This window comes from Manacus candei, unplaced genomic scaffold (assembly GCF_025592945.1).
Source record: "Manacus candei isolate 608988 ecotype Guabito, Panama unplaced genomic scaffold, ASM2559294v1 h1tg000064l, whole genome shotgun sequence".
Taxonomy (NCBI): domain Eukaryota; kingdom Metazoa; phylum Chordata; class Aves; order Passeriformes; family Pipridae; genus Manacus; species Manacus candei.
In genome coordinates, this window is record NW_026138112.1 from 2514730 (window position 1) to 2531569 (window position 16840).

The following is a 16840-nucleotide window of genomic DNA, read 5'->3' on the forward strand; positions in this document are numbered from 1 at the left end:
TGATGACAAAGAGTTTGCTCTAGGCTTCTTTCATGTTTTAGAAAGCCAATTTGCTTTCAGTTCCTTTTAGGGGGAGAATGACATAGATTCCAGAAGTGTAGTCAGCTATATGAAATCTTGTTTCACAAAACAAAATATGAATCACAATGTCCACTCTCCTGGGAATGAAGGAGGATAAATATCTAATCACAAAGGAAAACATTATATTTTATTAAGAAGGTGGACCAGAAAAACATTCTCTTTTAACATCAGGCATTTCATTTGCTGCAGTAAGTGTGCAGTGGCAGCACTGCCCAGTTCCAGACAGAGTGCAGCATGAACTAACCACCATGTCACTGGTAAGGTTGATGATTTTCATCTTTCTGTATTAAGCAAGATTTACTAATAACTTTCTCTGAAGACAGAAGAGAACATACAAATTATCCACCAGAATTCAGATGACATGGAATTTAATTCATATTACTTTTAACAGCAGGAAAAGAAAAGAGGCAGAAGTAGCATATCTGGCTTGGGATAAGCAGTCACAACACACCACAGAATTATTAGTTCTGGAGTCTCCACTATTACATGTGGACAACAAAGACACCATCAGTTTGCTTCAGTGTTGATATTTCTCTGGTGTTTAACACATACTTGAATTAGTTCTCCTAATTTCTCTTTGAACTCCAACTGACACCAAAACGTCTGCTGCATTTATTACTCACTTCCCAGATTTTGCAACAGTTTCCCGTCCTTTTCAGAAGTGTCTCCTTTTGGTTTTGAGAAGAAAACTCTGCCCAGTGTGAAACTGCCAGTCATTGGTTATTTAGGGAACTTTTGGCCTTCCTGGTTTCAGGCCTCAGTACTTAACAGAAGGGTCTCTCTGAATGCATTTCTCTCCAGTGGAACACAAATCTAGTTCAGGGCACAATGCTGCTCCCAGCCATGTGTCTCCATATGTACCAGACAAAACACGGCTCTGAAATATGTCTCTCTTTCCTTCTACCTGCAGTAGATGAGACACCATGAATCACAAGGTCATATATTTTCATTTGTAAAGTGTGAGCTACCTCAGCAGTAACTGTTCTATAAATTCATAAGACAAATAAATTGTCAGCATGAGATGGCTGTATTCCTTCCCTGCCCATCTTTCTGTGCAATTCTAACAGTGTCTTAATTAGCAGCATGAATTATTTGCCATGGTAATAGGGAGATATTCAAAGCACAGAATGATGATTTCCCTGAAAGTTCAAACAAGACACTGACTGCAGATGCACCTCCTGAGACATTATTAGCAAAAGACAAATAATATATAAGCATCTCTACTACATCCAAGCCCAGACTATTGCACAAGTGAAATATTTCTTTACAAAACCCAATACAGCTGCATGAACAAGGTGATGATCCTCACGGTGAGTTGTGAGAAATGTGAGCAACTCAGCCTGGAATGTCCAAGGAGATCCGTGCTAGTCCCCAACAACGCTCAGATGGTTGTCACAGGAAAGTTGGAGCAAAACAGCAGTGACTGTAGCACTTGATTACTGAGTTCTGATGCCACAGCATAAGCCATCAGCAGAAATTATTTTCTTTCCAGAGGTTAAACAATTATGAATTCCTGAAACAAACAAACAGCCCAAGCAAATGCCCCAAGTATAGCAGCTCTTCCACCTCAGCATACGCAGCTCACAACTCCCACGTGGAGTGCAGAGATGGAACATGTCCAATGTGGAAACCACACCTGGTACAGAACCCAGCCCTTGTTAATAAGCAAAGCAGGTGACTGATGACCCTGGCCCTGAACTCTGCTGAGATTCTGGACTTCCAGTTCTCTCTTGATGTCATGAAAACAACATGGATCTTAAATCCAACTGACACAGCTACATAAAGGGTTTCTCAGCCGTTCTCTTCACCTTGTCTGCTTAGGAGAGTGTCTGTAACTGTCCAGTGGGGAAAGCAGAGCTGGTTGGCAGCAGGGAGGGTCTGCTGCTGATCTAAACCACAGCAGCACCTGAAGAGGAACTGAGAACAACCCCATGACCACACAGGAAACAGAATAACACACTCCTTGAACCTTACCCAGCACATCTTCACATTCATGGGTTCTTTCCTCTCGGAAAGAGAAGGACCCAGCTCAGCTTAGTAAATTCTCTTATTGCAAAATCATGAGCAAGCTCTGGTACATTTATATCATCATAAAACAACTGGAAGGAAAATGACTTTAGTGATGAAAATTGCAAATGGCATTACAGAGTTGTGCAGGATCTTTATTACCATTTGGCCTAATGTTCCACATTTGCATCAAAAATGTGTGCGTGGGGTCTCTAAGTTTAAAAGCACCAGATTTAAAAAAAAAAAGCCTAGTTACAACATGCTAAAAATTTAACTGAGGACCTCCCTCATGATGAAGAAAACATCCACTCGATGTTGATTTCTAAAAATATCTCAACATATTATTTATCCAAGATGCTTTTAGTTACAAAATAGATACGACTCAAAGAAACTTTTGTTTCCAAAATAAGAGCACTGTGAATTTCTATTCCTTGGGCATTTTGCAAAGTTACTCTCCTTAGGTGTCCACAACTTTAAGAAAATCTAAATACTTACGTGCTTTTACAGTGTTGAAAAGCTAGCATGGAAAACCTACAGGACATCCCACCCCTGATAAGGCACCATACTTGCTAAGATCTGTGAATTCATATCATTTCGACAACTATTTTTAAATTATTTCCTTTGTTCCTCTCTCTGTGTAAATTGCCAATAAAAGAATTAACAGCCACAGAAATAGAGGATAAGTTGGATCTCTTCAGATGACTTGGGGCATTATTCAGTGTCTAGAGGGGTCAGGAGATTTTGTTATCTCGCTTCAACAAATTTTGAAATATTATGGCACTGCAGCCATTCCAAATTAATATAGGCTCTATTAACAGATTGTCATGGAGTCCTAGAATCCTGCTCTTCCAAAGCTATCCATTTCCTCTGCACTATCAAGATACAGGATATTCAACAGTAAGTTTCCTTACAGCACTGAAAAATTCCGTTAGGAAAACCTCCCAACAGTTTAACTACAAACAGTGAATTCAAGGCCATTCTTAGCAACAAAGGATAACAAATTTTCACACTTTACCATAACAAAAAGAAACTATATTAGTGTTTTGCAGAACTGGAGCAATAATGTATGTGAACAAGGTTCCAGACAATTGAGTCTTTAATGTAAGAAAACACAGCCTTGTCTTCTAGTAATGCAATTCAGCCTCATCCCAGACGCTGTCAGTCATCCAAGTCAAGAAAAGGCATTTTTCTGAATAAGGTCATTTGAGATAAATACTCTATACAATTAATTGCTCAACTCCACCTTCCTCCTCTTGCTCCTCTTACAACCACATTCCCCAGGAGTCAGAATCCGCTGCAGATCCAGGGCTAAAAGTTCATCTAAAGTGCAACTGAGCCAAGGCCCATCATCCTGGGCATATTTATTATCAACATTCCATCACAGGCAGATATTAGGGTTGTCATGGTGCCAGTAAGCAGTCAAAAAAGGACAATGACAAAAGAAAACACATTAATTATGTGGCAGAAAGAGACAACTCCCAGGATATGCAGGGAAATTCCTGAACGTCTTTTGGCCTGAGCATTCCTGCAAAGCGCTCAGACCGTCCCTCAGGCCAGCACAGATTTTTCACAGCCACGGTGGTCAGTGTGTCCGTCTGACACCTGCCAAGGTGTCTGAGCTGGGGGAGCTGCAGTCACTGCTCTGTTTGCTGCACCAAGAGCTGAGTGGGCAGTTGAGACACAGCAATAATCCAGTGTGAGAGACGGGACAGGCTGTGACGCCTCTGAGGACCCAGTGAACGACTTCACCTTGAACATCTTATTGTAAAGCACTGCAAGACAAATGTGTCATCATTCTGGCAGCTTTGCCTGGACAGGAAACAACACACTGTGCAAAACAACTACTTAAATATTTAAGACAATAAATCTTAACAAATCTGGAATCTTATGGGATGCAGAGAGAACAGCAACAGACTAAATCAAAAAAATTCAGACCGAAGTCCGTATCTCCATCTGAAGCAACACAGAGAGGAACACACAAAAAATACAGCAGGTTTCCTAACAAGCACACAGAGGAATACCACTGCTTGATGCTATATTTGATCTCATCCAGAAGCCAAAACCAGAAGTAGCTGATCCTCTCCCAGGTATACAGTTTCACTCAGGACACATAGGTTATACTGGAGAGTTCATCTTGAGTGGTCTAACCTCCTCTCAAAGTATTACCTAAAAACATTCTGTGCATATTCCTGCTTAACTTCTTTCCCTTGTGGTCAGCTCCATCCTTTATCCCCAGGTTGTCACTGTAGCCCTGGCTCCTTGTCTTGCAGGGTCATCCCAAGGTTCTAATCAAAGCTTCACCCCAGGAGAGCAAACTGTCCCTGACCACTACAAAATCTGTGCCCAGTTCTGGACTTGGTCACTGCCAACACACCTACACCCAGCAACAGAGACATTCTTCCATTAACCCTGTTGTAACTGTCTGGAGTACAATACTCACTGTAGTGAAGGACTAACAGAAGAAGGGTTTATTCACATTCATAAGGTTTCTTTCTGTAAGTGAAAGAGCTGCTCACGCAGAGCAGAACTCTGACAGCAGAACATGCTGCAAATCCCACCTCCTTGGTAAGTCACTGTCTCCTTATAAAGGAAATGTAACAATTGAAGCAAAACCAGTGGCTCAGAGTGAGAAAGTGCAAGAGTACTTGTACTAGAACTGTACAACTGGTTTATCTGGGAGATACAGGCGGTTTTGGCAATGAGTGCTACAGAAAAGCTTAATATGCAGGCACTACTGGGAAGAATGAATTAAATTAAATGCTAGAATAGGTCCCAGGAAGACACCCTAGCAAAGACCCAGGGCTCTATCTCCCCAGCAGCCAGGGATCATCACTTTGCAGTTTACACAGATTCAAAAATGCAGCTGCCCAAACCTATGGTTGAACACTCACCCAAGACTTAATGTATAAAGACACTCTGGGGCCCTCTCAGGTGTGGAGGATATTGATCTCAATGCTGCATTGATTCCTAGACAAAACAGTTTTCCATCCCAATATAAAAATATTTTTTCATATTTTGAGGTTTAACTTCCACAGCAATTCCTGTACTTAACTTACAAATACAAGGAATACCTTGATATTCTCTAATAATTTTTAAAGATATCAGAATATAGTGAGCTCTCTAATAAGAAAAAGGTTGTTCAATTTTATCACAGAAGTCAGAAAAGAGGATGTTATCTCACCTATATTGACTCTACTGTTGACTTAAAAAACCAAAACAAAACCACACCTCATACCTCTGACACTTAAGCTGGTATTTATTGATTACATGCTTAGAAATCCAAACTCTTTTTAGCAATGTATTCAGAAGTCAGATCAAAAAATAAAACTCACAACTAACAGTTTAATCAAAGCATTTAACCATCAGGCCTTACAATCAACAAGCCAGAACCAAAGTCAAATTGGCCACTATGACCTTGTCATACAGAGAGAGCAGTTCTGGGTGCTATTGATGAGTTGATTCACCCACATAGTACAGGATCATAAACCCCATCACGATGAGCCTGGGTAGAATTAAACACTATTCTGTAAAAATTCCATAAAAGAACAATTAAACACCATCAGCAGCAACTATGAATCTTTGGTGACAGCGTTGAAAGTGCATTCCTGGATGAGTCAAAGCTATGGAGCAGCCAGTCTGTCTGGCCAGATTTAAGCAGCTTTCATCGTGCCGGGCCTGTATTAAGACAAATTAATGTTGTCAGATGATGGCTGGTGAGCTCCTGACATGAACACGACTACTCACAACTGCACCACATGAACAGGGGATTCAGCTGCCACAAAAACACAATACAGACCATCCCAACAGGCCCCCTGCTTTTGCCACCTCCAACTAAGAGAGGGTAAACTCAGAAAAAAAATGTCTTGACAGCACCAAACGTGGTCACTTCCCAGACAAACAAAGCACATGCAGATCAGACTGGCAGGGCCTCATCTCTCCTTACAACCTGTGCAAGGGAAACACAGACCTTTAACACACCTGAGCATCAGCCTTAGGCTAGCTGGGCCAGGGCCAGGAGCAAAAAACAGACAGCAGAACAGATGGACACTGTTTTTAACAAACTCTTGCCCAAATAGCTAAAAAGCTCTGTGACAACAAGAAGTAGGAACATTCTTTAGAGAGGGCGCTTTGGGAATTTTAAGAAACTTTTTCCAGTATAGGCCCCCTGCAGAGAAGTATTTCTGGTTTATGACAGACTTTTTTCATCTTTTGATTTAGCTTTAAGGTAGCTCTTTTTTATGTTCCATCTGCAAAAACATAAAAAAATAAAGAGAAAGGTAGCGAGCTGGAAAACTAACATCAGGGTTCTTCTAAGGCACTTAAGTATGATAAAGAGGTTCTTTCTGTTCTGTACCATCTGTAAATGCTTACAGCTGCATCTGCTTTAGAAGCAGTCAAGTTAGCAGAAAATTAAAAAAAAAAAAAGCCCCAACTCTTTGCTATTTAGCTTTAAAGTTTCTTTTTTCATGAGGAATAAAAAAAGCACTCTTTAAACTATTTTCAACATAAAGCTTAATTAGATTCTACTCTTCATCTTCAAAACCCTGCAGAGATCATAATGTTCCCCATGAGAGCTTTTAGCCCTTTGTGGTAACTTCTTGGAGCAGCTATTCCAGTGAAGGTACAGGATCAGCCACCTCAAGGAGAGTTCAGATAATCTTTCCTCCAGCACACAGACCATCAATCTGAACTTCTAAAACGGACCAGAATGACCTTGTGCCATCAAACCTAGAAAGCAAGACACAGACACACCTCACCTCACCAGTGTGCAGTACAGGCTGCAGAAATCCATATCATCCAGCTCTGTTTGCTCCCTTTGCCACCTGCTATTTCACCAACCTCACCTTTAGCTAACACTCCCCTGGAAAAGGGACTTCCCATTGACTAAATAAGTCAAAGCCACCTACACCTATTTTATCTTGCCAAATGGGTCTGACACAGATGATGGTGAGATAAATCACAACTGTAACCTTGAAAGTAGTACATTCACACCAGTAAAAACGTGCCTTTGTAGAACAACTTATCACTGAGCCTTGGTCTTATACATTCAATGTATCTGTACCAACAGCTGGTTGATCCTAATTACAATGATTATCCAGAATTCATTGTTGAATTTCTACCCACTGCAAAAACTTCCAACTAAATTTAAATCAAGTTTTAAACCTATCCAACAGAAGAAGGGATGTCAGATGGCCAAGAGCCACAGACACCAAAAGTAACACTGAGCAGAGCTGTAATTCAGCTGTTGGGTTCACCTCTGCCCTGCAGAGCTCAAACATTTTGTAATTCTGGTTCTTGTTCAAGCTGTGTATCACAAGTGGAGTAAGCTGAACTTATTATTCCAAGTGATTACTGAAATTAAAATAAATCCTGTAGATATACATTTGCTACTTGCTTGACCCATGCAGAGAACCCCCTGCAAAACTGTCTGTGCATCACTGCTGTACAGAAAGGTGCACCAATCTACATGCTGAGATCACTTGATTTTTTGGTACCACCTGAACTCACACTGCCCCATGAATCCATGTCTGCAGTGGTTTTGCTCTATTTGCAGTACTACTGACATGAGAAAATGCTGTAAGCAGAGTTCCCAGACTTCTGTGATTCAGTGAAACACTCCCAATTCTTAACATTGTTACTGATCTCTGGAAACTTCTGAAAGACTTGAAATATACTTAAAATTGTGTATCACTGCAAATTTACAAGAAGTTATCTTCTGTCTAGTTATGTGATGAACAAAAGGACTTTTTGGAGACACTTCTGTCCAAACCCAGCAGAGTTCACAGGAACAAAGCAGTTGGACTCTTGAGACAGAAAGTGGCCAGCCCAGAAGCACAGTCTGGGTAGAACTAAGAGGACTGGAGGGTGCTGGGCTTTAAAAGCCAGTAGTTAATGCTGCACAGAACTCTTTTTTTCTTTTAGCAGATGAACTGAAGATTAATCTGGATTTGAGCCTATTCCTGCAGGTGAGCTTGCCAGCTCATGCCTAAAGTCAAAGACTGTGTGTGAACAGAGGGTGGAACTCCCTGCGACTCCTCCTGCTTCCCCCTCTGCTGTGGAGGCTCCTGTAGGAACCAGGTTGTGGCATAAAAATGGAAGGGAATCATTTCACAGCCTTCAGCCACAGGCCCACTGCATGGGAAAAGACTTTCCTGGGTCAAAAGTCTATGAACCAGCTACAGGAAGTAAAGGGAAAGCAGCCAGACCTGAGAGACACAGAAGGAAGGAGAGAAGAAATGAGAGTCAAACAGGGTCATTTTCCTTTGGGATTCCACTGGGCAGGGAAAACACTGCCATATATAAACTGAGAGATACGATTTTATCTCTCCAGCTCTACATGGGCAACTTCAGTAAAAAGGGAGGCATCTTAAACACAACATCATGCAGTAGAGAATAATTTTCTGAGTGCATTCTCCTCTACTTCAGGACACTGGTTGGGATGATTTTAAAGAACCTCCTTTCTGACATTCTGAAAGAAAAAAAAAAACACTTAATCCTTGCACCCAACACAAGTGAGTGCAAGGACACTCTCATTTCATGGATTTATTATTCTGAGTCCTTGTTGCTGTAGGATATTTAACAATGTTCAAATGTTCTGGTTTAATTGGTTAGTTATCAGTTACACAGTATCCTCCCAAAAATCCAGAACATTCTTTCTGACTGCCCTGTCTATATGATACCACTTAATGTGACACACAGATATGGAGGCTCTCCAAGGGAATCTGGGACCTGAGGCTCAGATCTGGCCCTGAAAAGAAATACTCAACAGAATCTAATACTGAAGATGACAGCACCACAGCCACGCAATTAATGAGCTCTGGGACAATGTCATCATGGGGGATCCAGGGGACAGAGAGGCACTTAATGTATCCTGAGAGCCGAGTTCCTGCTGGGATGGAAAAGAAGGGAGAACCCTGGTCTGGCAGAGCAGAGTATTTCAGGCACAGACACCAAAAGAGGTAGAAGGAGCAATCATCACCATTAGCATCCTTGGAAGAATTAGAGAGAAAGGGGATCAGCAAGTGTTGCAATGACACATATGCTCCATTAATCTTATTAAATCATCACCTTTCACAGTGGGTCTGATTGCCTGGATCCTGCCAGCTCGTGCTTCACTCCACTCAACACCCATCACCGGCTGAACTGTTTCAAATTATAATTCTAATCAGATGACACTAAAGCAATGCAGCACCAAAAAGAAAATGTGCACAATTAGTTTTTTCTACCAATTTTGGCCTTGGTTCTTCCTGGAAACTTTACTCATGTCACCGGAATTAAATCACACTGTTTGACTAAATTACTTTTGTCAATTATTTGCTTTTAGAGTGTATTACAGTGCTTAGAGTCATCATAAAATGTCAAAGGGCAATAAGGACAGTGGCCCCTATGCCACAGGTGTTGACACATCACACTAACCAAATAATGAAATAAAATAGTTGAGATACTAAAGAAGACCAGAGTCTGTTCTGCTCTTCTTTCAAATTTTAGGAAATCAAAATCACTGCATTTTAAAAAGCATGACACATATTTCAAAGTACTTCTTGTAGGAAGGTTTCATAAATATCCATTTTCTGGCATTGTGCTTCAGTGACAAATGATTATTGACAGAGCTTTCAACAACTGAATCTAGAGTCAAAAATTGTGGTATTCACCACAACACAACTTATCTCAGAAGAACTTCAAATCCTCAATTAATTTGTCTGGTGGTCCCCACACAACCCCTCAAATTCCAACAGCATCAGGTTGTTTAACTCATACCAAAATCCCAAACTGCACAAAATTGCCATTTCTTTATTGGATCTTACCCTCCAGGAGAAGAAGGAGGTACTCTCAGGTCCATCAAACCTCACACAAACCACAAGAACAATGGCAGATCCACACACCTAACAGCTCAATTACCTGTGACACAGGAAATCACACACTGATCATCTTCTGTTTGTGGAAATTCAACCTTCCATCTCCAGAAAAGCAGCCTGAACTACCCCCACAGAATACACAGACTCACAGACCCCTCAGGCTCCCACAGTTTTTATGGAGGCAGGAAGTGGAGTCCAGGTCCCTGCCAATCCCGGGCACAAAGGCTCGCCTGCTTCCTGGCCCAGCAAATATTTACAGTATCCTATATGAAGTAAAACAGATTGAAATGGATACACAAAGCTCACCCTCTGAACAACACATAGTTTGGTGATGAGAACACTCCCCTGGAAGGTGAGAGATGCAAGGCCGGAAACCCCGGGGGATGGAACTGATCTCCTACATCCTGACCAAGTGCTCCAGTCACTGGGTAAAAAGCAAGGAACCATTAACTTCTGCTGCCACAATACCCCGAAAAGGCTGAAGGCAGAACTGACACAAATCTTAATCAAAATAGGTACTGCACACCAGCACCAAGAGAACGTTGATTTATGTTCTTCGCTTTAACATTTTTCTTAAAGAATTATTAATGTATTAGTAAATACAGGCTTTGCACTGAAGAGAGATTTTTTTTTTCCCTTCTGTTAATCAGAGTCATTATACACATGTACATTCAAGTAACTGTAAACTCCACCTAATCCCATGCTCTTTGCTTTATTTGTCTTCCAGCCCAGTGCTGTAGACAGTGCCCCGTCTGCAGCACACACAGCCTGAGACAGCAAAAGCTCCAGGGAGGATAACAAACAACTCAAGTGAGACCGGTACTGAAAGACAAACATGAACCACAAACGTGACACTTGCAAATTTACCCAGGTTTAAGTCACTTTTCTGATGCCAGACACTCAGGCACATTCATACAATGACATCCTTGTTTTCAGGAGGCTCCTAACAATCGTTAAAATGGAATGTGGCCGTAATTTCAGTTCCCGAGAAATGGGAGATTAAAGGCCAAACCCCAGGTTTGTATGCCAAGATTTCACGACAGATTTTTGACAGCAGCACAACAGAATCTCATCTGTGTGCTTTGCAATCTGTTGCCTATGAAGTGCAGTATTTTAAAAGCCAGGTGAATGATTTGCTTTCTGTTGTAAACTGCCTCCCATCCTCAAAACACCTTCAGTAGTCAGTAAAGGTGGCCCAACCTAAACTGAACAAACAAGTAAAAAATCTTGAATGCAAAAAATTATTTCACTAGTGTTTGACAAGTTCTGTCAACAAGCTGTAGCTCCTCTTACTCCCTGCCCTCCCACATACACATCTAATCCAGCCAACTAAGACTTAAAAGCACCACCTCAGTCTTCTGGAAGAGACTGCATTTTAATTCATGGCAGCAGCATGTTAAATGCCTAATTGCAATGAAAGCAAATTCTCAGACCTCTGAATCCAGCAAGACTTCTAACAGCAACTGATTTGAATTCTCCCAGGAGCAAAGACAGCATTGTACATTTACACTTATTCCAAAACCCAGTAGCTTTATTGATTACTCTGACACATCATTAGATTTAATTTCCACGTCCTTTGCATTACGTAGAGGAGCTTCTAAATATATCACCATTTCTCTCATGAAACATTTGATGGGTAATACAAGAATCATTGTACTGATTATAACATTTAAGAGGGAGTTCAGTTGTTTTTAAGATCAGTGACTCAATACAGTGCCTTCCTTTTTTTTCTTAGCTCAGCCTCCCAGTCCATCTCCTAATCATCACCCTGACGGGACACGCACACGCTGCAATCCATATTGCTCTTAGACAACACTCTGCAAAAGGAAATAATAAAAATGCATTCAGTTTTGGTGTAGAAATCTCCTTCTCCTTCCCTCTTCACAAATGAAGGAAGCTGTGAAAATCTTTTGTGCATTCAAAGGGCAAAAAAAAAGAACAAAGCAATCTCTATTGCCAGACTGGGCAACAGTAAAAAGGGAGGGGGTGTTACATCAGGCCTTGAAAAACACTGAACACCTACTAACTGAAGATAAACAAGATATGAACACTGCTGTGCCCTCTCAACAGGCTCCAGCACAAAAATTTCACCACAAAGTGCTAGAAATTGAGGAAAGACCAAGTATTTCACGAAGTAACAATCCAAGTCCTGCTGCCCATCTGCTGTAACACTTCCAAAAGCTCAGTGCCTGCAGATAAATTTCTTGGTATTTATTAATCTCTTACACACATCAGTACACATGGGTGATGGGCAAACAGCTCTTCCCATATTTATTCCCCCCCCTGCTGCCACAGGAACTTTTGTCACTACCCAGTCCCATTTCCTTGCTGGAATACAGACAGGAAGCGAGGGGAAAACGGGTATTCCACAACCTCTTTCCTCTCACAGTCCATTCCACTGGTAGGGAATTCATTTCAGCTCCCATTTAATGCAGAAAATCATGAACACCTTTCTGATGCAGCAGCGCTTGTGGATCTGAGTAACAGTGGGATGAGACACAGCTCTCCCTTCCTTCCATCACTGCAGGAACTTGACAAAGAAAGTTTCTCTACTCACTACTGACAAGCATTTTTTTAAAAAAAAGTGCATACCCTTTGAAAGAGCATTTCCATCTGGCACTTATCCCACATTTCACATTAAAATTAGTTTTTCCAGGATGACAGTATTCATTTTCTCCCGCAAAATTCTCAGTAGAGACTCCTTTCAAAGATAACACACCTCTATCTGAAATACTGGCTCAGCAAGACTATTTAAGACATTCAAAAACAACTAAATAAAACTACATATGGTTATAGGTGTGGGCATTACTGAAGAAAAAAAGAAGTTGTTGGAAGAAATAACTTACAAGAACAGTGACAAACTGTATTTAAAACTATGAAAGAGATGGGGAAAGAGTGTAGGTTTCCTTCTTAAAATATCTTAATAAAAGAAAGTGATTGCAATCAGTTCCACTTGGTAATTAAAAGAAAAATATAAACCTTCCTTAAAATCTCAGATTTATATTTAACGAAACAATAAACACAGAAAAATGAGAATTAGTTCTCATCTCTTCAAAACAACATAATTAACGAGATGTCAGTCACTGAGAAAAGCCCTGTTTTGTGTGTTTGCCAATGCCCAGTAATTACAGCTGGCAAGTCCATTTTTTCAAGGTATTTCTAACACAACTGAGACAATTTTTTAAAAACAGTCAAACCCACAATAAACCTTTATCATTTTATGAAGCTCCAATGATTCAACAACACATGCTGAGAGTTATGCACAGAAAGGAGTAATCAAGCCTTACATGCCTGGACAAAAGGGAAGCACTACTGTGGCCAGGAACCAATTTACATCCATGCAAAGACAGAGGTGTGAAAGGATTTTTCTTCATTCCAAATTCTGTATTTTCAGCTGTGAAATGAGGTGTGTGCACAGCAGCTGGACACTGCACCACGAGCACACCCGTGCTTGGAGAGCCACCTCGCAACACAGAGAAAGGCCCAGGTCTGGCACACGGACAGGATGGGATCGGCCAACTTCCAAACTGGACACCTGCTCACTCCTGGGCACAGCTCTGCTGCACCACTCTCCTCGGGTCACTAAAGGCACATTTTTCCTAAAAGCACTAAAGCACTGGCCAATTTTATGCAGAGCTGCATTACCGTAATTAAAAATAAACCACGGCAAGACTGTTGCTCGAAGTGTAAGCAATGAAACATCCACAGGGAAGAGAGCAGCACTCCTGAGTCTGGAACTGGATTTTTGCTCTGTCCATAGCTCCCAATGCAAAGTGACAGAAACCTCAAATACATGAGGACATGAGTGAATAGAGACACAAAATTACAGTGTTTTGAGCCTCACATCCTTGTTCTGTTACAACCTCAGTACTGTAAGAAAGAACTTCCACTCTTGAGACCCACCTGGGAAACGGTGAGGAACAACTTAAATCCCAACTTCATTCCCCTAAAATATGCAACCTAAAGAAGAGTAAATCCTCCCCCCAGCCTCTTTTAAAAACCTTCCCTTTAGATTATTACCATGGCAAAGACTCTCATTCAGAAAAGCAAAGGAGTTCACGATCAAAATAACATACAACTGACATTTCCTTCCATTGGTTTCTTTAAAGAAAGCTGACAAATCCCAGGGTAGTTATGCATCTATTTCATTCTGCAATTAAAACACACTAAGACAACAGTTCACTAGACATATTTAATTGAACTACATTAAACTGCCTAAATCTGTAACCACATTCATTTACCATAACAACACTCAGTCGATCCTGTAAGTCAGTTGTCTTTTTGCTGCTATTTTAAAGCAGAGCACACCACTGCCTGAATTGGGCTTGTGACACAAAATAACAACATCTAAAAGGCAGAAGACTAGTGCAAATATTGGTTCTTGACAGAGAAGTGACATAAGAGAGAAGAAAGGGTTTGCCAAAGTCTCAACATGTGGCAGAACAGAAATCTCCATTGGGTTCCAAGTTTTGAAAAAGTAATGGGAAAGATTTCCAGGACCATTCAGATAGGAGTATTACTTCTCCACATGCAGCACACACCAAGGTCAAAAGCTGTGATTTAACTCCTTTTTCTCCCAATAAATCTAAGAAACACTTCTGGATGATATCACTAGATTTAAAATGCAGGGTGAGTATCACAAATTGCTGCAGTGGTCAGGTCAATAGAGCTGATACACAGGTAAATTACTTGAGATATTCTGGTCGTTATCCATGACAGCACAAAAACCCAAGAATTATACGAAGAAGCTGCACCCCGTCTCTCTGATCCAGTGCCAGCTAGGCCCAAGACAGTGTCAGGACATCGAAAAAAAATGCCCTCTCATTTGCTACACTTCATGTCTTCCCACAGGAACTGGTCTCTTCCTCCTCGTTCTATTTCCTGTACACAGCCCGAGCCCATTGTCACCAGGTGCAAACACACACACACACACACACACCGACTCACCAGCCTGCGCTGGCCCCGATCTCGCCGTGGGCAGAGGTGACCTGCAGCCTCTCAGCCTCACCGAGGTGCTGCCCCTGCCCGGGCCCGGCGGATCGCAGAGCTCGGCTCACACGGAGCCCCCCGGGACAGCGGGTGTCAGACCCGCCGGGGCTCCAGCGCTGCCGTCCCGCTGCCGGCGGGGGGATCCGCGCAGCGCGGCCGCCCCGTCCCTCCTCCCTCGCCCCTAATCCCTCCTCCTCCGCCGCGCTGAGCCCTCAGCCCGCAGCCCCTCCGCCGCTGGGTGCTCGATGCCCGGCCCCCCCGCAGCCTCCGCCGCCGGCGCCCCCCGCCCCGCCCGGGACCCCCTCCCCGCCCGGCCCCGTTCGGCCCGGCCCGGCCCCCGCCGCGGCCTCGGTCCCGCGCTCACCAGGAGTAGGTCTGCTCCGCCATGGCTGCGGCCGGCGCTGGGCTCTGCGGGGCGGCCGGGCCGGGGCTCCTCCTCCGCCTCCTCCTCCGCCTCCTCCTCGCAGGCTCCCGGGGCTCAGTGGCGGCCCCGCTGCGGCTCCCGGCCCAACATGGCGGCGGCTGTGAGGAGGGAGGGGAGCCGAGGGGGGGTCCCCGCGCGGGCGGGGAGGGCGATGGTGGCGGCGGGGCGGGCGGGGGCTCAGCAGCCGCGACGCGGGGCCGCGCTGGGGCGCCGGCGGGGCCTCATGGCCGGCGGGGCGGCGGCGGCGGCGGCGGCGGCGGCGCGGGGCGGGGCGGGGCGGGAGGCGGCGGCACCGGGCGGCCGGGCCAGGCCGCGCCGCGTGCCCGCGCTCGCGCACGGCGGGGGCGGGGCCGCGCCGGGGTGGGAGGGGCAACGAGGGGGCGGGGCCCGGGCCGCGCGCGGGGGATCACGTGCCCACAACACCCTCACGTGCCGCCGCCGGCCGCGCGCAGGCGCCGTGGGACGGGACAGAGGAGCGGAGGGAGGCGGCGGGGCGGGAGGGGCGCGTTGGTTGTCGGGCCCGCCCGCGCCGCTGCCGCTTCTCGGGGTGAGCCCCTCGGGCGGGCGGGTTCGCTGCGGGCACCGGGACCCGCGGGGGCACCGGGTGGGAGCGACGGAGCTCCCTCCGGCAGAAAGGCAGCGCGGAAAGCGTGTGGGTTTTGAGGCTGGGGGCTTCCCCGGGCTTGCGGCGGGAAGCCGCGATGCCCGAGGTGATGCCCGCGGTTACTCCCGAGCCGGCGTCTCCTTTCCCGCAGCGGGCACCGGAAAAGCCGCTCCCCGCGCCCCCCGGCCCAGGGTCAGCTCCCCCGGGCTGGCGGGGCTGTCTCGGCTCCGTCCCGGTGGCCGGGGGTGACCCCGCTCCGCTCGGGGTACCGGGCTCCTCCCGCCCCATTCCCGCATCCCGCAGGAGCCCGTGACCCCCCAGGGGGCTTGGGGGGCTCCTCTGAAGGAGGGTGAGGTTGTAAATGCACCATTCAGGTAAGGTAGTTCATAAACGCCGGCGGTTCAATTTATTAAATTCACGGATATTTCTGGAGATTGCCGTGGTTTTGAATTTGTGATCTTGGAAACCAAATAAAATCGGTAGGATGAGATGCTCGAAGTGGGTTTTTAAGGAAGGAAAATAACGTTCCATGTGCTTTGAACAAATAAAAATTACATGCTCTGTGTTATCACCAGCCCTGTATCAAACCCTGCACAAGTCCCAGGCAGGGGAACTGCTACATTTACACTGATCTTGTCTCTCCCCTCCCCGCTTTCTGCTGCCGAACCCTCCGTCCCTCCTTGTTTCTGCCAAATGCAGAAGTGGTGTGTTCTGCTCCCACCTCCTGGGAGTTCACTTGCAGCAGTTTGTGCGAGTGGGGCTCTGTGGAGTTTGGATCAGTTGTCCCAGTCCAGCTGTGCATTCCCATTCATTGTTCCTTCCAGCGTGGGAGGGACAAGAGCCAGTTTGAACATACAGTTGGACATGATGTAACTGCAT

At 44.7% G+C, this 16840-nt stretch overlaps 1 protein-coding gene across 2 annotated transcripts in view; it reads right to left on the bottom strand.

Moving 5' to 3' along the window:
• SPPL3 (signal peptide peptidase like 3) overlaps positions 1-15607 on the bottom strand; it is a 54986-nt gene extending 39379 nt beyond the window's left edge. For both annotated transcript variants that reach the window (XM_051805455.1, XM_051805454.1), the window contains exon 1: positions 15298-15607. In XM_051805455.1, the coding sequence (XP_051661415.1) occupies positions 15298-15320 (23 nt within the window). In that variant the 5' untranslated portion in view covers positions 15321-15607. The remainder of the gene's footprint in view (positions 1-15297) is intronic.
• Between the last annotated feature and the right edge of the window lie 1233 nt (positions 15608-16840).